At 46.5% G+C, this 19,472-nt stretch overlaps 1 protein-coding gene and 1 long non-coding RNA gene across 41 annotated transcripts in view; one reads left to right on the forward strand and one right to left on the reverse strand.

Moving 5' to 3' along the window:
- The window catches only part of LOC698860 (general transcription factor II-I repeat domain-containing protein 2B), a 75,729-nt gene that overhangs the window by 32,449 nt on the left and 23,808 nt on the right, over positions 1-19,472 (reverse strand). For 33 of the 40 annotated variants that reach the window (XR_013415186.1, XR_013415196.1, XR_013415195.1 and 30 more), the window contains 6 exons: positions 13,724-13,843; positions 11,716-11,899; positions 11,519-11,547; positions 9,370-9,424; positions 8,957-9,000; positions 1,218-1,295 (listed from right to left, as the gene is read on the reverse strand). The exons of 1 other annotated variant lie outside the window; for it this stretch is intronic. Coding sequence is in view for 25 of the 39 variants with exons in the window: in XM_077996620.1 (XP_077852746.1) it covers positions 1,218-1,295; positions 8,957-9,000; positions 9,370-9,424; positions 11,519-11,547; positions 11,716-11,899; positions 13,724-13,843 (510 nt within the window). In the remaining 14 variants the exon portion in view is untranslated. Of the gene's footprint in view, positions 1-1,217; positions 1,296-8,956; positions 9,001-9,369; positions 9,425-11,518; positions 11,548-11,715; positions 11,900-13,723; positions 14,273-19,472 lie in introns of those variants that run through there. 6 more of the 40 variants (XM_077996609.1, XM_077996608.1, XM_077996603.1 and 3 more) reach the window with 3 other exon arrangements.
- Positions 2,719-4,852, forward strand: LOC144339810 (uncharacterized). Its single transcript, XR_013415216.1, has 2 exons — positions 2,719-3,620; positions 4,587-4,852. It is a non-coding gene; the product is annotated as an uncharacterized LOC144339810 (long non-coding RNA).

Here is a 19,472-nt window from a genome sequence, read left to right on the forward strand (position 1 = left end):
CTGGATCAGACTTAGGTCTGATTGTTTTTTTGTTGTTGTTGTTTTTGTTTTTTGAGACACAGTCTCACTTCAGCACCTAGGCTGGAGTGCAGTGGTGTCATTATAGTTCGCTGCAGCCTTGACCTCCCAGACTCAAGCGATCTTCCCACCTCAGCCTCCCAAGTAGCTGGGGCTACAGGCATGCGCCACCACGCCTGGCTACTTTTTGTATTTTTTGTAGAGATGGGGTCTCACCGTGTTGCCCAGGCTGGTTTGAACTCCTGGGCTCAAGTGATACACCTGCCTTGGCCTCCCAAAGTGATCACAGGTATGAGACACTACACCTGTATTGGTTTGATTTTGTTTGTTTTTGAAGAATCCTTGACCAAAATGGTGTGGTGTACTTTCTGCTGGATCCCATCAGGAGACCAGTGACCAGTCAGTTCAGGAACTGTCAGTCAAGTCTGTCCATGATAAAGTCTCCATCAGACTTTTATAAAATGGTTGTAATGGCGACTGACAATTATTGCCAAGATGCATTGCTTCATTACGTGGTACAAAATCATGACAGTCGTGACAATTTATGACTTCTTTTTAAAAGCCTTATGGGCCGGGTGTGGCAGCTCATGCCTGTAATCCAGCACTTTGGGAGGCCAAGGTAAGTGGATCACCTGAGGTCAGGAGTTCGAGACCAACCTGGCCAACACGGCAAAACCCTGTCTCTACTAATAATACAAAAAATTAGCCAGGCATAGTGGCATACGCCTGTAATCTCAGCTCCTCAGGAGGCTGAGGCACAAGAATCATCTGAGCCCAGGAGGCAGAGGTTTCAGTGAGTGGAAACAGCACCACTGAACTCCAGCTTGGGCAACAGAGTAAGATTCTGTCTCAAAAAAAAAAAAAAAAAAAAAAAATGTGGATTTAGGCCAGGCATGGTGGCTCACGCCTATAATCTCAGCACTTCTGGAGGCCAAGGCTGGAGGACTACTTGAGCCCAGGAGTTAGAGACCAGCCTAGGCAACAAGGTGAGACCTCATCTCTATAAAAAAGAAACAAGAGTACATGGATTTAGGTTAAATACAATCTATTTCATAACTGTAGGATTTACTCTAAATGGCAATATGCTAAATCCTAGGTAAACATACATGGGTGTTCGCCTGTTTTTCAGACAGGTAGTAATTAAAATCTTCCATCCCAAATAACTTTTGGGGAAGAAAATTATCATCAAACAGTATTACCTTGCATATTATAGTGATAGTAATTAGGATCTTCTGATTCTTTCTTGACTGCGACAGCTTCTGCTTTCAGTGAAATGCCTTAGAATGCAATGGAAATTATAAAATTGTATGTTAGGTTAAGCTTGCCAACAGAGACTATGACTAGCTAATATAAGTTGATTAATACAGCAATGTTACAATCAGCAAAAGAACTTGTAGCTCACTCACTATGAACAAATTTGACCTCTTGATACAAAAACAGAAATACTATAAATATAAAATAATGTACATATAGAAAACATACATTATGTATTTATGTATATTTATATAAAAAAATATCAATTGTAAAATCAATAGAAAAGGAAAGAAGGAAGGAGGGGACCGGGCACGGTGGCTCATGCCTGCAATACCAGTACTTTGGGAGGCCGAGGCGGGCAGATCACTTGAGGTCAGGAGTTCGAGACCAGCCTGGCCACCATGGTGAAACCCTGTCTCTACTAAAAATACAAAAATTAGCTGGGAGTGGTGGCAGACACCTGTAGCCGCAGCTACATGGGAGGCTGAGGCAGGAGAACTGCTTAAACCCAGGAGGTGGAGGTTGCAGTGAGCTGAGATAGAGCCACTGCACTCCAGCCTAGTTAACAAAGCGAGACTCTGTCTCAAAAAAAAAAAGGAAGGAAGGCGAGGAGGATGAAGGAAGGCATCAAGAAGGCGTGAGACCTTAGTTCTGGTTCTAGTCCTAGTTTTGGGAGATTTTCCCCTTCATGGTGGCTGAATATCCACATGCATTTACATGAAATGCTGTGAAGATTATTCTGTCATGGAGCCTGAACTGACATGTATAATCTTTTTTTTCTTTTTTTTTTTTTTTGAGACAAAATCTCACTCTGTTGCCCAGGCTGGAGTGCAGTGGCATGATCTCAACTCACTGCAACATCCACCTCCCGGGTTCAAGGGACCCTCCTGCCTCGGCCTCCCAAGTGGCTGAGACTACAGGCGTGCACCACCACACCTGGCTAATTTTTGCATTTTCAGTAAAGACGGGGTTTCACCATGTTGGCCAGGCTGGTCTCGAACTCCTGACCTCAGGTGATCCGCCCACCTTGGTCTCCCAAAGTGTGGGGATTACAGGCGTGAGCCACCATGCCCGGCCAGGCACTTATAATCTTAAGCTACCCACTACAATGGAACGGATTTCAAAACCTGGAGAAGCTACACCAGTAAAACCAAAGGCCTTTATCAGAGAAAGGTGTGGTTGGCTGCAAAAACAGGCTCAAGACCTCTCCCATCCCAGGATGTACATCCCTTTGCAATTTGACTCTCCCATGCTTCTTTTCTAGAAGTCTGTTTCTCTGCCATTTTGTTATTATTTTTTGAGACAGAGTCTCGCTCTGTCACCCAGTGGAGTGCAGTGATGCGATCATGGCTCACTACAACCTCTGTCTCCTGGGCTCAAACGATCCTCCTGTCTCAGTCTCCCGAGTAGCTGGGACTACAGGCATGCATCACCATGCCTGCCTAATTTTTTATTTTTTGTAGAGTTGGAGTTTCACCATGTTGTCCAGGCTCATCTCAAACTCCTGGACTCAAGCAATTTGCCTGCCTTGGCCTCCCAAAGTGTTGGGATTACAGCTGTAAACCACGGCGCCAGGCCATTCTCTGCCCCTTAATCTGGCCCTGGCTGTGTGACTTGCTTTGGTCAATGGGACATCAGCAGATGGGATGCAAACAGAGGCTTGAGAAGAGTTTGATCATCTGTGCCTCCTGCTTCTAGAACCTCATCACCATGGGAGCCGGCCTGGGGTGCTTCCTATAGGGTATGAGGCCACGAGGAGAGAGACCCTGATGTCCCAGACAAGGCCTCAGACACACAGCCATCCGGCCCTTGCTGAGCCAGTCCAGCCAACACACAGAAATGTAAGAGAGATTAAATATTCCATTCCATTCCAGCCATTCCATTCCATTCCATCCCAGCCATTCCATTCCATTCCACTGGAGTCCTTCCCCTTCCCCTTCCCCTTCCAGCCCAGGCTGGAGTGCAATGGCATGATATCGGGTCACTGCAGCCTCCACCTCCCAGGTTCAAGTGATTCTCCTACCTCAGCCTCCCGAGTAGCTGGGACTACAGATGTGCACCACTATGCCTGGATAATTTTTGTATGTTTAGTGCAGACAGGGTTTCACCATGTTGGCCAGGCTGGTCTCAAACCCCTGACCTCAGGTGATCCACCCACCTCGGCCTCCCAAAGTGCTGGGATTGCAGGCATGAGCTACCACACCCGGCCTCATTTCAGGGTACGTTTAAATACAGCAATAGATGACTGATACTAAAATATACATGTGACTTAACCATGAATGTTTATTCGACCTTTTTTTTTTTTTTTTTTTTTTGAGACGGGGTCTGGCTCTGTTGCCCAGGCTGGAGTGCAGTGGTGTGATCTTGGCTCACTGCAAGCCCCGCCTCCTGGGTTCACACCAGTCTCCTGTCTCAGCCTTCCGAGTAGCTGGGACTACCGGCACCCGCCACCACGCCCGCCTAATTTTTTTTGTATTTTTAGTGGAGACTGGGCTTCACCATGTTAGCCAGGATGGTCTCCATCTCCTGACATTGTGATCCACCAGCCTCTGCCTCCCAAAGTGCTGGGATTATAGGCATGAGCCACCGCACCCGGCCAACCATTTTGTGTTATAATAGCAACACAAAAAAACTGTGGCACAGCTTGGGGTTCATTGTTTAGCATAATTTATAAGTTCTGAGGGGTCGTCTGAAAATCTTTAACAGCTCTGTTGTTATAAGGATAGTGAAGCTAAACATTTAAAAATCTGATTGTCAGCCGAGGACAGTGGCTCAGACCTCTAATCCCAGCATTTTGGGAGGCTAAGGTGGTCAGATCACTTAAGCTCAGGAGTTCAAGACCAGCCTGAACAACAGGGTGAAACCCCGTCTCTATTAAAAATACAAAAACCAGCCAGGCGTGGTGGCGGGCGCCTGTAATCCCAGCTACTCAGAAGGCTGAGGCAGGAGAATTGCTTGAACCCGGGAGGTGGAAGTTGCAGTGAACTGAGATCGTACCACTGCACGCCAGTCTGGGCGACAGCGAGACTCTGTCTCAAGAAAAGAAAAAAATTGGCCTGGTGCGGTGGCTCATGTCTATAATCCTAGCACTTTGGGAGGCCAAGGCGGGCAGATTGCCTGAGCTCAGGAGTTTGAGACCAGCCTGGGCAACAGGGTGAAACCCCGTCTCTACTAAAATACAAAAAATTAGCTGGGCGTGACGGTGTGCGCCTGATTCCAGCCACTCAGGAGGCTGATACAGGAGAATCACTTGAACCCAGGAGGCGAAGGTTGCAGTGAGCTGAGATCGTACCACTGCACTCCAGCCTGGCAAGACTCAAAAAAAAAAAAAAAAAAAGATAAGACAGAAAGAAAGAGAAAAAGAAAGAGGGATGGAAGGAAGGAAGGAAGAAAGTGAAAGAAAGGGATGGAAGGAAGGAAGGAAGGAAAGAAAGAAAGAGAAAAAGAAAGAAAAAGAAAAAGAAAGAAAGAAAGAAAGAAAAAGAAAGAAAGAAAGAAAGAAAGAAAGAAAGAAAGAAAGAAAGAAAGAAAGAAAGAAAGAAAGAAAGAAAGAAAGAAAGAAAGAAAGAAAAAATTAAAACCAGGGAGATGTTTCTTCTATGTAGCAAATGCTATCACAAGAAATAAGGAGCAATTGAGCACCGGCTCTCAGGAGCCTGCCGGCAGCTGGTACCAATCCATATCGCTTCATGAAGTCTACAGTAGGAAGTTTTGTGAATAAGGAAGCATATTTTTGTTCAAATGAAACCACATCTCCAACAAAGGCACGTGGGAACCACACATCTAGCCCAACAGCTGGTGAGGAAGGAAACTCGGCCCCTGGGGACACTGATCACGTCTCACTCTCACCCCTTTCATCTTCCCAGGTTCTTCTTCTTCTTCTTCTTCTTTTTATTTTCTTTTAGAGACAGAGTCTTGCTCTGTCACCCAGGCTGGAGTGCAGTGGTGCCATCTTGGCTCACTGCAACCTCTGCCTCCTAGGTTCAAGCAACTGTCCTGCCTCAGCCTCCTGAGTAGCTGGGATTACAGGCGCCCACCACTACGCCCGGCTAATTTTTGTATTTTTAGTAGAGACGGGGTTTCACCATGTTGGCCAGGCTGGTCTCAAACTCCTGACTTCAGGTGATCTGCCCCCCTTGGCCTCCCAAATTGCTGGGATTACAGGTGTGAGCCACCGTGCCTGGCCTCATCTTCCCAGTTTGTATGTGGAGCCTGTGGCTTGGGGTATTTTTAAAAATTCTCTGTGACCAGGTAAGACACAGGCAGAACATATCTGAGCTCTGAAAACATCCCAGGCTAAAATTGAGTGGGCAGGAGTTTGAGGCCTGTCAGGTCAGAAACGAGACTAAGATTCCACAGCAGACCTGTGCTCACAGCTGAATTGTGCTGACCTGAAATACTGTGCCCGCTTCTCTCCATTCAACTTGTCTTGGATTGACTTAGAACCACTGCAGAGGAGAAGCATTCTCCTGCTTCAGCCTCCTGAAGTGCTGAGATTACAAGCGTGTACCTTTCCACTTTTCATGCTTTCAGTATTTTCCCATCCCTTGATTAAACATTTGGGTTTAAATTATTTTTGTTGTTGTTGTTTCTTTTTGAGACATTTTTTTGTTCAGACTCTCATCTGAAGCTGGAGCTTCTGCTAAGCATCTGTTTGCATGGGAATGGAAGGGACATGAGCATCCACAGTTGTGGCGAAAAGATCCCTGGGTGTGACAAAGGAGGAGCTGGGCCAAGGAGACCCACCCACTGTGTCCCTGGACCTCCCAAGGAATCCCAGGAGCCTCGAAGCATAAACCACATCTTCACTGTCTTAGAAACGCTGCTGTCCTTACTTCATTTTACTCATGCTAAAGGCTCTGTTTTTCCTTTTTCTAGATCTTTCTCTCTCTCTCTCTCTCCTGTTCTTTCTTTCTCAGACGGATTTTCACTGTCGCCCAGGCTGGAGTGCAATGGCACAGTATCAGCTCACAGCAAACTCTGCCTCCTGGGTTCAAGCAATTTTCCTGTCTCAGCCTCCCAAGTAGCTGGGATTACAGGTGTGAGCCACCACATCTGGCTAATTTTTGTATTTTTAGTAGAGATGGGGTGTCACCATGTTGGCTAGGCTGGTCTCAAACTCCTGACCTCAGCTGATCTGCCTGCTTCCCAAAGTACTGGGATTACAGGCCTGAGCCACTGGACGCAGCCAGATCTTTGTTTCTTTTTTTTTTTTTTTTGAAACGGAGTCTCGCTCTGTAGCCCAGGCTGGAGTGCAGTGGCTGGATCTCAGCTCACTGCAAGCTCCGCCTCCCGGGTTCACGCCATTCTCCGGCCTCAGCCTCCCGAGTAGCTGGGACTACAGGCGCTGCCACCTCGCCCGGCTATTTTTTGTATTTCTTAGTAGAGACGGGGTTTCACCGTGTTAGCCAGGATGGTCTCGATCTCCTGACCTCGTGATCCGCCCATCTCGGCCTCCCAAAGTGCTGGGATTACAGGCTTGAGCCACCGCGCCCGGCCCAGATCTTTGTTTCTTAACACAGAATATTGTTTTTCTTTTGGATTATGATTATTATTTCTTGGAGCCAGGGTCTCGCTCTGTCACTCAGGCTGGAGTGCAGTGGTGCAGTCATGGCTCACTCCAGCCTTTATCTCCTGGGCCCAGGTGATCCTCCAACCTCAGCCTCCCAAGTAGCTGGGATTATAAGTGCATGCCACCATGTCTGGCTAATTTTTTATTTATAAGTATTTTTTGTAGAGATAGGGTCTCGCTCTGTTGCCCAGGCTGGTCTCAAATTCCTGGGCTCAAGCAATCCTCCTGCTTCAGCCTCCCAAAGTGCTGAGATTACAAGTGTGAACCTTTCCACTTTTAATGCTTTCAGTATTTTCCCATCCCTTGATTAAACATTTGGGTTTAAATTATTTTTGTTGTTGTTGTTTCTTTTTGAGACAGAGTCTTGCTCTGTTGCCCAGGCTAGAGTGCAGTGGCATGATCTCGGCTCACTGCAACCTCCACCTCCTGGGTTCAAGCGATTCTCATGCCTCAGCCTCCCGAGTAGCTGGGATTACAGTCACCTGCCACCATGCCCAGCTAATTTTTTGTATTTTTAGTAGAGACAGGGTTTCACCATGTTGGCCAGGCTAGTCTCGAATTCCTGACCTCAAGTGATCCGCCTACCTTGGCCTCCCAGAGTGCTGGGATTACAGGTGTGAGCCACTGCACCTAGCCTAAATTTTTTTTTTTTTTTAAATCTTAACCTGTTAACATTTTTCCTCTAATTAATGCTGGTTTTCTTTCATTGAGGAGGGAGGAGAAGCAAGAATGGGGTCAACTACTCTCATCCACTGAAGAGGGATTTTTTTTCTAGCATACACTGTCATAGTAATGTACCTACATTGTAAAACATGTAGAAATGACAGAAAAGTCCAAAAAAGCAGTAAAGTATGTCCAAAAATGAAAACACTGCTCAATTTGTGAGTCAAGTAATAATTTCAGTTTTATATTCAAAATGTTTTACTCATTTCAAATTCAGGTTCTAATTCAACTATAATTAAAATAATATTTTGTCCACAAATATGTGTATTTAATAACGTCTTAGTCCCCAGTATTTACTGAATTAGAAGGTTCTCTCTCTCTTTTCTTTTTTTTCCTTTTTTTCTTTTTTGAGACAACGTCTCTCTCTGTCACCCAGGCTGGAGTGCAGTGGCACCATTACAGCTCACTGCAGCCTCGACCTCCTGGGCTTATGCGATCCTCCCACCTCAGCCTCCTGAGTAGCTGGGATCACACGCATGCACCACCATTTTTTGTATTTTTTGCAAAGATGAAGTCTCACCATGTTGCTCAGGCTGGTCTTGAACTCTGGTATTCAACCAGTTCACCTGCCTCGGCCTCCCAAAGTGTTGGAGTTACAGTCATGAACCCCTGCACCCTGCCAAGACTCCGTTTTCTAGATATTTGAGTAAAATAATGGTTCTTCTGCAAATGAGGCTCCATTGAGGTTAATTTGTGCCCTGGTCCTTATTTATTTATTTATTTGATAAAACAAAAGAAAGGTGTCAAATGATAACCTGCTAGATACTTGTTTTTGTTTTTGAGACAGAATCTCACTCTGTAGCCCAAGCTGGAGTGCTGTGGCACCATCTCAGCTCACCGCAACCTCCACCTCCCAGGCTCAAGATTCTCATGCCTCAGCCACCCGTGTAGCTGGGACTACAGGTGCACACGACCATGCCCAGCTAATTTTTTGTATTTTAGTAGAGACAGGGTTTTACCATGTTGGCCAGGATGGTCTTGAACTCCTGAGCTCAGGCGATCTGCCCGCCTCAGCCTCCCAAAGTGCTGGGATTACAGGCGTGATCCACCATGCCCAGCCTTGTTTGTTTTTTTGAGACAGGGTCTTGCTCTGTCACCCAGGCTGGAGTGCAGTGGTGCCAACTCAGCTCCCTGCAGCCTCAGCCTCCCGGGTCCAAGCAATTCTCTTGCCTCAGCCTCCCGGGTAGCTGGGATTACAGGCACGCACAGCCACGCCCAGCTAATTTTTGTATTTTTAGTAGAGACAGGGTTTCACCATGTTGGCCAGGCTGGTCTTGAACTCCTGACCTCAAGTGATCCGCCTGCCTCGGCCTCCCAAAGTGCTGGGATTACAGGTGTGAGCTACCACGCTTGGCCAATTCTTGATTCTAAAAGCATCATGGTACCCACCAGAATCTTCCATGGGTTCAGTTTTCACACTGATGGGGCCGCAGCTGCAAGGAGAAGGGAACCCTGGTCAGGATGGGCAGGGTGAGGACCAGGCAGAGCCGCCTGGACATGCTAAGCTCAAATGCCCTGGACCTCCGTGGCACCAAATCCCCCTCCTCCCATCAACCAAATGCAACACTGCCTCCACTCTAATATTAACGTTCTTAATAAGTTGTTCCAAAATTAAACGTGTCTACTGAAAATAGTCTTCTAATTCCAAAGGTCTTTCTGGACAAAGAATAGGATAGAAAATAAGGAAGAGAAGAAGCACATTAACCCTATACACTGCACCTAAATGCTGTAAGGAGGCCTGTCATCCAAAAACGAACACTGTGCATAGTTGTGGATTTTAGTTGCTATGATTTATCTTTTACCTTTCATTTGGTGATACGATGGATCTCTCAGCATCTGTTACCATCCCAGGGCCACCTGTGGAGGAATAAAAAGACATACACCAGCCCCTTTTAGCACCTTGGAAAATGACTAACATCCAAAGGCACAGAAATTGGCAGCAAACACACAGAAAACGGAACTCCCAGATCGAAGCCATCGTGGAAAAGTCATTGAGAGAGAAACCGACTCAAAGCAGCCGCTGTGTTCCGGGGCCATTTGTGTGGGCGAGATGGGGATTACCGGAGTGTTTTGGGGCCAGAGCATGGGCATGGGGCCGAGCCTCAGCTCACCAGCTGGGCTGCCTCCAGCAACTCACTAAACCTCCCTCGGCCTCCACTTCCTTGTGAACACGGTGGTTGTGGGAGGATTCATGAATATATGCAAAATGACTACAACAGTGCCTGTACATTGTAAGCACTAAGTTACAGCTGCTATGACACGAGCTTCCCCTTGATCTGTGGTTTCGCTTTCCTCAGTTTGTTCCCCAAGGTCAACCAAGGTCTCCAAAGAGTAAACGGAAAATTCCAGAAATAAACAATTCAGAAGTTTGAAATTACACGTTGTTCTGAGCAGCGTGATGAAGTGTGGTGCCGTCCTGCCTGGACGTGACTCATCCCTTTGTCCTGCGATCCACGCTGTCTACACTACTTGCCCATTAGTCACTGAGTAGCTGGCTCTGTTATCAGACTGATGGTCCTGGGAAGGCTGGGGTGCTTGTGCTCAAGTCACCTTTATTTGACTTCATAATGGCCCCAAAGTGCAAGATTAGTAATGAAGGCATATTGTTATAATTGTTCTATTTTATCTTTAGTTATTGCTGTTAATCTCCTACTGTGCTTGATTTATTGATTTACTGAGATGGATCTTGCTCTGTTGCCTGGGCTGGAGTGCAGTGGCACGATGTCGGCTCACTGCAACCTCCACCTCCCAGGTTTAAGCAATTCTCCCGCTTCAGCCTCCCGAGTAGCTGGGACTACAGGCGCACACCACCTAATTTTTTTATTTTTAGTAGAGACAGGGTTTCACCATGTTGGCCAGGCTGGTCTCAAACTCCTGACCTCAGGTAATCCACCCACCTTGGCCTCCCAAAGTGCTGGGATTACAGGCATGAGCCACCACGCCCAGCCTGTGTTTGATTTATAAATTAAACTTTCTCATAGGTATGTATGGATAGGGAAAAACAGTATAGGTAGGGTTCTGTACTACCCATGGGTCTGGGCATCCACTGGGGGTCTTGAAGCATATTCCCCAAGGATAAGGGGGGACCACTGTATTATTGTTTTTCTGTGATGGTGATACAAGTCAGTTGGGACAACAGTCCATGGCCACCTGCCACCCTGCCCCCTCACTTCTCCTTTAATGTGAGTTAGAGGATGACAGGAACTCACCATCACTCCCGAAACAGACTTCACACTGTGTTTAGTCCCCGGCTAAGAAGAACTGGAGCATGTCATACACCCAGCAGGTGCCTTGTGAACTGTGCCACCCCCGACCCCTGCCATCTCCTTACTCCACCTAGGCAGTCTCAGCAAGACATTCTCTTTTATTCTTATTTATTTATTTATTTTTGAGACACAGTCTCATTTTCTCACCCAAGCTAGAGTGCACTGGCACAATCTCAGCTCACTGCAAACTCCACATCTCGGGTTCAAGCGATTCTCCTGCCTCAGCCTCCTGAGTAACTGGGATAACAGGTACCCGCCACCACGCCTGGCTAACTTTGGTAATTTTAGTAGAGACGGGGTTTTACCATGTTGACCAGTCTGGTCTTGAACTCCTGACCTCAAGTGATCTGCCCACCTCTGCCTCCCAAAGTGCTGGGATTACAGGTGTGAGTCACTGCACCCAGCCAGTTTTTTTTTTTTTTTAAATAGCTACAAATGTATTTTTCTTTCTTTTTTTTTTTTTTTTAAATTTATTTCTTCTAAAAAAAAAAGGGCAGGGGGAGGAGGGAGATACACATACAGAACGTGCAGGTTTGTTACCTAAGCTCATGTGTGCCACAGTGGCTTGCTGCACCTATTGGCCCGTCCTCTAAGTTCCCTCCCCTCATCCGAATTCAAGTTTTAATGAAGAAGAAGTGGTTCAGCAGCTCAGAAGAGCCACCAAACCTGAGAAGCTGTCACTTACCCAGCTGACTCTCTGGTCCGAGGAAGGGTCTGCAAGAAAAGCAACGCTGTTACCCAGTATGGACATATGAAAAAAGGATGACACATCTGAACAGTCAGCTCTGAATCGCAACAGGCGGAATGCACGAGTGAATTAAAATTACGCGATCAGTTTCATCTTTAAATGAACTGAGGGGGTGGGGGTGCAGAGCGTGTCACCTATTTATGATGAATGAAATCCCTGCTTTGTTCTCCAAAATCCATTTCAGGGTTTCAAGGTTGTAGTTCTCAGGGTGTTGAAAGGCAACGCCTTCCGGAAGCCCCTGCACTGCCACAGCTGACTGGTCTCGCAGCATCTTCTCATAGGGAACAGGCACCATCACCGTCATCCCTAAGGCTTTACCTACAAGAAGATGCAAACGTCTTTAGATGGGGTGAACCTAATGTTCCACCAGTGGTTTTTTTAGGTTTGTTTTTTTTTTTTTTGTAGAGACGGCGTCTCACTCTGCCACCCAGGCTGGAGTGCAATGGTGAGATCTCGGCTCATCACAACCTCCACCTCCCGGATTCAAACAATTCTCCTGCCTCAGCCTCCCCAGTAGCTGGGACTATAGGCACACACTGCCACACCCAGCTAATTTCTTTGGTATTTTAGTAGAGATGGGGATTTCACCATGTTGCCCCAGACTGGTCTCAAACTGCTGAGCTCAGGCAGTCCACCCACCTTAGCCTCCCAAAGTGCTAGGATTACAGGCGTAAGCCACTGAGCCCAGCCTAGTTTGTTGTTCTTGTTGTTGTTTTTTTAATTAAGAGACAGGGTTTCGACTGGGCTCACTGCAACCTCTGACTCCTGGGTTCAAGCAATTCTCCTGCCTCTGACTCCTGAGTAGCGGGGATTACAGCTGCCTGCCACCGTGCCCGACTAATTTTTATATTTTTAGTAGAGACGGAGTTTCACTATGTTGGCCAGGCTGGTCTCGAACTCTTGATCTCAGGTGATCCACCCACCTCAGCCTCCCAAGTAGTTGGTGTGAGTCACCACACCCAGCCTGTTATCTAGCTTTTTAAAACACTGCAAAGGATTTTTGAAAATTATTTTTATTTTATTTTGTAGAGACAGGGTCTTACTATGCTGCTCAGTCTGGTCTCAAACTCCTGGGCTCAAATGATCCTCCCACCTTAGCCTCCCAAGTAGCTGGAATTATAGGCTCAAGCCACCATGCCCAGTATGTGTGTGTGTGTTTTTTTTTTTAAATTCCCATCTTCATGCCTATGGAAAGACATGGGTAGGTGGAGCAACAACTGAGGGGTGAGGGAGGTGACTGAGCCAACACTGACTATGTTTAACAATACACTAAAATGGAATCAAGGAAGAAAGACTGATCAATACAGAAGTTTCCACAGAGCAGAAGATCCAAGATCCACATCATCTTCTATAAGAACACTTAATCTGGTAATCAAGAACTGGTGGCCAGGCGCGGTGGCTCACACCTGTAATCCCAGCAATTTGGGAGGCCAAGGCAGGAGGATCACCTGGGGTCAGGAGTTCGAAACCAACCTGGCCAACAGGGCAAAACCCCGTCTCTACTAAAAATACAAAAATTAGCTGGGCGTGGTGGTGGGCACCTGTAATCCCAGCTACTCAGGAGGCTGGGATGGGAGAATTGCTTGAACCCAGGAGGCAGAGTTTGCAGTGAGCTGAGATTGCACCATCGCACTTTAGCCTGGGTGACATAGCAAAACTCCTTCTCAGAAAAAAAAAAAAAAAAAAAAACCCATATGCTTATCCTTGGTTGATAAGCATATGGGTTTTGAAATGTTCAAAACATTGTAAATAGTCATGGCAATAAGATTGTCTGTGACACTGTTCTACTCCTGGGTGAACCACTTAGAGAATTCATGCTTGGCTGGGCGCGGTGGCTCATGCCTACAATCCTAGCACTTTGGGAGGCCAAGGCGGGCGGATCACACGGTCAGGAGTTCGAGACCAGCCTGGCCAACATGGTGAAACCCCATCTCTACTAAAAATACAAAAATTAGCTGGGTGTGGTGGTGGGCGCCTGTAATCCCAGCTACTTGAGAAGCTGAGGCAGGAGAATTGCTTGAACCCAGGAGGCAGAAGTTGCAGTGAGCCAAGATTGCACCATTACACTCCAGCCTGGGTGGCAGAGCAAGACTCCGTCTAAAAAAAAAAAAAAAAAGAATTCATGCTTAAAGTGAACGTTACCATAACAAAAGCAGAAATAGTCCTCCACTGCCTTCCTGAGTATTTCCGTTTCTCCGGAGTGGACCTGCATCCCGTTCACAGGGCAGGGAGGTTTCACCTCACGTAGCCCCTCTGCAACGCCTGTAAATGGATGATTGGCATTAGGTCAGTATCTAAGCATTTGTGCTATACACTTCCGTACTTTGTTTCTGGTATTGAAAGAAAAAAGGGGAAAAAAGTGAATAAATATAAAACAAGATCTTTTAAAGAAAGACAATAAAAAATTGTATTTATGATAAACAGGTTAAAGAACTATAAAAAATCAACATATAAAGAAATAGTACTAGTTTAAGGAAATTATTATTTTTAGAGACAGGGTCTCACTCTGCTGCCCAGGCTGGAGTGCAGTGGAATGATCAAAGCTCCCTGCAGCCTCAAATTTCTGGGCTCAAGCAATCCTCCCACCTCTGCCTCCCAAGTAGCTAGGCTTACAGGAGTGCACCATCACACCTGGTTAACTTTTTTCTTTTTTTTTTTTTTTTGAGATGGAGTCTCGCTCTGTCGCCCAGGCTGGAGTGCAGTGGCCGGATCTCGGCTCACTGTAAGCTCCACCTCCCGGGTTTACGCCATTCTCCTGCCTCAGCCGCCCGAGTAGCTGGTACTACAGGCACCTGCCACCTCGCCCGGCTAGTTTTTTGTATTTTTTAGTAGAGACGGGGTTTCATTGGGTTAGCCAGGATGGTCTCGATCTCCTGACCTTGTGATCCACCCGTCTCAGCCTCCCAAAGTGCTGGGATTACAGACTTGAGCCACCACGCCCGGCCCACACCTGGTTAACTTTTAAAATTTTTTTCAAGATGGGATCTCACTATGTTGCCCAGGCTAGGCTCTAACTCCTGGCCTCAAGCGATCCTCCCATCTCAGCCTCCCAAAGTGTTGGGATTACAGGTGTCAGGCACTACACTCTGCCAGAAATTATCTTTATAACAGAAATTTGATTTGCTGTACTGTTGAAAAGTGACAATAATTGTATAGGAAGACTATACCCCTGAACCCATTCAAGACCAGCCCTGGAATCAATTGCGCCTCCAAAAGTTTTAAAACTGATTGTTTTAATCAGTCTAGTCAGGAGAGAGAAACCACACAGTAATTTGAAGACAGAAAAGTTTTTTTGTTTTGTTTTGTTTTTTGTATCAATGTAAGTGGCACAAGTATAGTTTTCTTTTCTTTTTTTTCTTTTCTTTTTTTTTTTTTTGAGACAAGAGTCTCGCTCTGTCACCCAGGCTGGAGTGCAGTGGCACAATCTCAGCTCATTGCAAGCTCCGCCTCCCGGGTTCACGCGATTCTCCTGCCTCAGCCTCCCGAGTAGCTGGGACTATAGGCACCTGCCACCACACCTGGCTATTTTTTTCGTATTTTTTACTAGAGACGGGGTTTCACTGTGTCAGCCAGGATGGTCTCAATCTCCTGGCGTCGTGATCCACCCGCTTCAGCCTCCCAAATTGTTGGGATTAACAGGTGTGAGCCACCGCGCCCAGCCAAGTATAGTTTTCTTACATGGATATACTGTGTCATTGGTGAAGTCTGGAGTTTTAGTGTACTCATCACCCAAATAATGTACATTGTACCCATGAAGTAATTTATCATCCCTTACCCGCCTCCTGCCTCCCACCCCTCTGAGTCTCCAATGTCTCTTATTTTACACTCTATGACCATGTTTTTGTTTGTTTGTTTGTTTTGAGACAGAGTCTCACTCTGTCGCCCAGGCTGGAGTGCAGTGGCACAATCTCAGCTCACAGTAACCTCTGCCTCCTGGGTTCGGGAGATTCTCGTGCCTCAGCCTCCCTAGTAACTGGGATTACAGGCGCCCGCCACTACACCAGGCTCATTTTTGCATTTTTAGTAGAGACAGAGTTACATCATGTTGGCCAGGCTGGTCCTTGAACTCCCGGCCTCAAGTGATCTCCCCACCTCGGTTTCCCAAAGTGCTGGGATTACAGGCGTGAGCCACCACGCCCAGCCCCACACTGTATGTCGATGTGTACCTATTATTTAGCCCCTCTTATAAGTAAGGACACGTAGCATTTGCCTTTTTAAGTTAATTGATAAAGACAATAGCCCCCAATCCATGTTGCTGCAAAAGACATCATTCTTTTTTTTTGAGAGAGAGTCTCTTACTGTCACCTAAGCTGGAGTGCAGTGGCGTGATCTCGGCTCACTGCAACCTCTCCCTCCCGGGTTCAAGTGATTCTCTTGCCTCAGCCACCCGAGTAGCTGTGATTACAGGCATGTGCCACCATGCCCGGCTAATTTTTGTATTTTTAGTAGAGATGAGGTTTCACCGTGTTGGCCAGGCTGGTCTAGAACTCCTGATCTCAAGTGATCCATGGCCTCGGCCTCCCAAAGTGCTTGGACTATAGGCGTGAGCTACCGCGCCTGGCCATTTCATTCTTTTTTATGGCTCAGTAGTATCCCATTGCGTATGTACCACATTTTCTTTATCCAATCATCTGGTGATGATGGATGCTTAGCTTGATTAGATATCTTTGCTACTGTGAATAGTGCTGTGATGAACATTCAAGGCAGGTGTCTCTTTGATAGAATGATTTCTTTTCCTTTGGGTAGATGCCAAGTAGTGGGCTTGCTGGATTGAATGGGGGTTTATGTTTAGTTCTCTAAGAAACCTCCATACTGTTTTCCATAGAGGTTGTACTAATTTACACCAACAGGTGAAGCTTCCTAGTAATCGTCAACTGGTAACATGGGATTAGCTGCTAGAGGGAGCGAGGACTCTAAAGAGAACTATAAGCAGCAGGTTGCAGGAGCATCTGTAACTGCTGGACTGAGGCAGGGGACCCAGGAGGGAGCAAATCCAGGAATGGGGTGGCCCCCCAGGGCCGAGATTCAGACCTTATTAAACAGAATTTGGCCATGGTCCACTGCATAGTGGGAAAGCTTATGGGGGTACCCATGTGGTGGCTGGCAAGCAGGCGCCTGCTTTCTGGGGGTGCTGGCGGAAATCACTAGAGAGTTGCCCTGTGGGTATCTGCAACACTTTCTGGGCATTATAAGGAAGATGCCCTCTAGTGTGCCAGTGGAACTCTCTGGAAGCTACCTGGATGGTGATGCCAAGATAATTTGCTGGGAAATCATGCTCTGGGGAACTGGTGGAACTCCCTGGGAAACTGCCTGTGGGTATGGTGTCACTGAAATTCACTGCAAAACCTCCTGGAATTTTCTTTCTTCCTTTTTCCTTTCCTTTCTTTCTTTTTCTTTTTTTTTTTTTTTGTCTTGCTCTGTCACCCAGGCTAGAGTGCGGTGCCACGATCTTGGCTCACTGCAACCTCCACCTTCTGGGTTCAAGTGATTCTCCTGCCTCAGCCTCCCAAGTAGCTGGGATTACAGGTGCCCGCCACCACGCCCAGCTAATTTTTGTATTTTTAGTACAGATGGAGTTTTGCCATGTTGGCCAGGCTGGTCTCAAACTCCTGGCCTCAGGTGATCTGCCAGCCTCAGCTTACCAGAGTGCTGGAATTACAGGCGTGAGCCACCATACCTGGCTGATATATATATATTTAAAAATAATAGTAAAAAAGAAAAAAGGCCAATGTAAAAATGTATATATATATGTATTTTATAGAGACAGGGTCTTGCCATGTTGGCCAGGCAGGTCTCAAACTCCTGGGCTCCAGTGATCCTCCCACTTCGGCCTCCGAAAATGCTGGGATTACATACGTGAGCCACTGCGCCTGGCCCCTTCTGGAATTTTCTGGGACTTTGATGAGACTTGCTGGGAAGCCAGCTGGAGTATCAGTGGAAGTGACTGGGAAGCTGTGTGTGGTAGGGGTGTCACTAAAACTCACTGGAATGAGTGCCACACTGGGTATCCCAAATGCTATTGGTCAGCACAGGCAGGTAAGAACTCAGTGCAACCTCCGCCTCCCGGGTTCAAGAGATTCTCCTGCCTCTCCCTCCCAAGTAGCTGGGATTACAGGCTCCCGCCACCACACCCGGCTAATTTTTGTATTTTTAGTAGAGACGGGGTTTTTCCATGTTGGCCAGGCTGGTTTCGAACTCCCTACTTCAAGTGATCTTCCCGCCTTGGCCTCCCAAAATGCTGGGACTACAGGCGTGAGCCCGGCCTCAAGTGGAATTTATTCCTCAGACACAAGGATGGTTCAACATATTTAAATCAATCAGTGTAATGTACCACATTGACAGAATAAAGGACAAAAGCCACATGATCATTTCAATTGCTGCAGAAAAAGCATTTGACAAGACTGAATATTCTTTCATGATAAAAGCACTCTACTGACTAGACGTGGAAGGAAATGACCAATGTAATAAAGGCCATTTATAAAAAGTCCATGGCTAATATCACTCAACAATGAAAGACTGATAGCCAAGATGAGAAATGACAAAGATGGGCCAGGTGTGGTGGCTCACCCCTGTCATCCCAGCACTTTGGAAGGCTGAGGCAGACAGATCACTTGAGGTCAGGAGTTCCAGACCTTGCTGGCCAATGTGGTCAAACCCCACCTCTACTTAAAAAATACAAAAATTAGCCAGGTGTGGTGGCGCACACCTGTAATCCCAGTTACTCAGGAGGCTGAGGCACAAGAATCACTTGAACCTGGGATCCAGAGGTTGCAGTGAGCAGAGATTGCGCCCCTGCACTCTGGCCTAGGCAACAGAGTGAGACTCTATCTCAAAGAAAAAAAAAAAAAAAAAGAAATGGCAAAGATTCCCTGTCTCCCCACTTCTGTTCAACACAGTATTAGAAGTCCTAGCCAGAGCAATTAAATTAGGTAAGAAAAAAAAAAAAAAAAAAGGCCTCCAAATTGGAAAGAAAGAAGTAAAATTATCTCTGTTCATAGATGATACATGATTTTGTATGTAGAAAACCCTAAACATTCCACACAAAAATCTATTTGAACTCGAACAGATTCAGCAGAGTTGCAGGATACTATATCAACACACCAAATCAATTGCATTTCTATACAGTAACAATGAACAATCTGCAAAGGAAATAAAGAAAACAATTCCATTTACAAGAGCATCAGAAAGAATAAAATCCTTAAGGATAGACCTAATCAAGGAACTGAAAATCTGTATGCTAAAACAATAAAACTGCCAGGCCTCTGAGCCCAAGCTAAGCCATCATATCCCCTGTGACCTGCACGTATACATCCAGATCACCTGAAGCAACTGAAGATCCACAAAAGAAGTGAAAATAGCCTTCACTGATGACATTCCACCATTGTGATTTGTTTCTGCCCCACCCTAACTGATCAATGTACTTTGTAATCTCCCCAACCCTTAAGAAGGTTCTTTGTAATTCTCCCCACCCTTGACAATGTACTTTGTGAGATCTACCCCCTGCCCGCAAAACACTGCTCCTAACTCCACCGCCTGTCCCCAACCCTGTAAGAACTAATGATAATCCACCATCCTTTGCTGACTCTCTTTTTGGACTCAGCCCACCTGCACCCAAGTGAAATAAACAGCCATGTTGCTCACACAAAGCCTGTTTGGTGGTTTCTTCACACGGACACGTGAGACAAAAACACTGCTGAAAAAAATTAAAAGAAGGGCACGGTGGCTCATGCCTGTAGTCCTATAATCCCAGCATTTTGGGAGGCTAAGGCAAGCAGATCACTTGAGTTTAGGAGTTCAAGCCCAGGCTAGGCAACATAGCAAAACCCCGTTTCTACTAAAAATACAAAAATTAGCTGGGTGTGGTGGTGCATGTCTGTAGTCCCAGCTACTT

The sequence above is a fragment of the Macaca mulatta genome, chromosome 3, assembly GCF_049350105.2.
Source record: "Macaca mulatta isolate MMU2019108-1 chromosome 3, T2T-MMU8v2.0, whole genome shotgun sequence".
In the NCBI taxonomy this organism is placed as follows: domain Eukaryota; kingdom Metazoa; phylum Chordata; class Mammalia; order Primates; family Cercopithecidae; genus Macaca; species Macaca mulatta.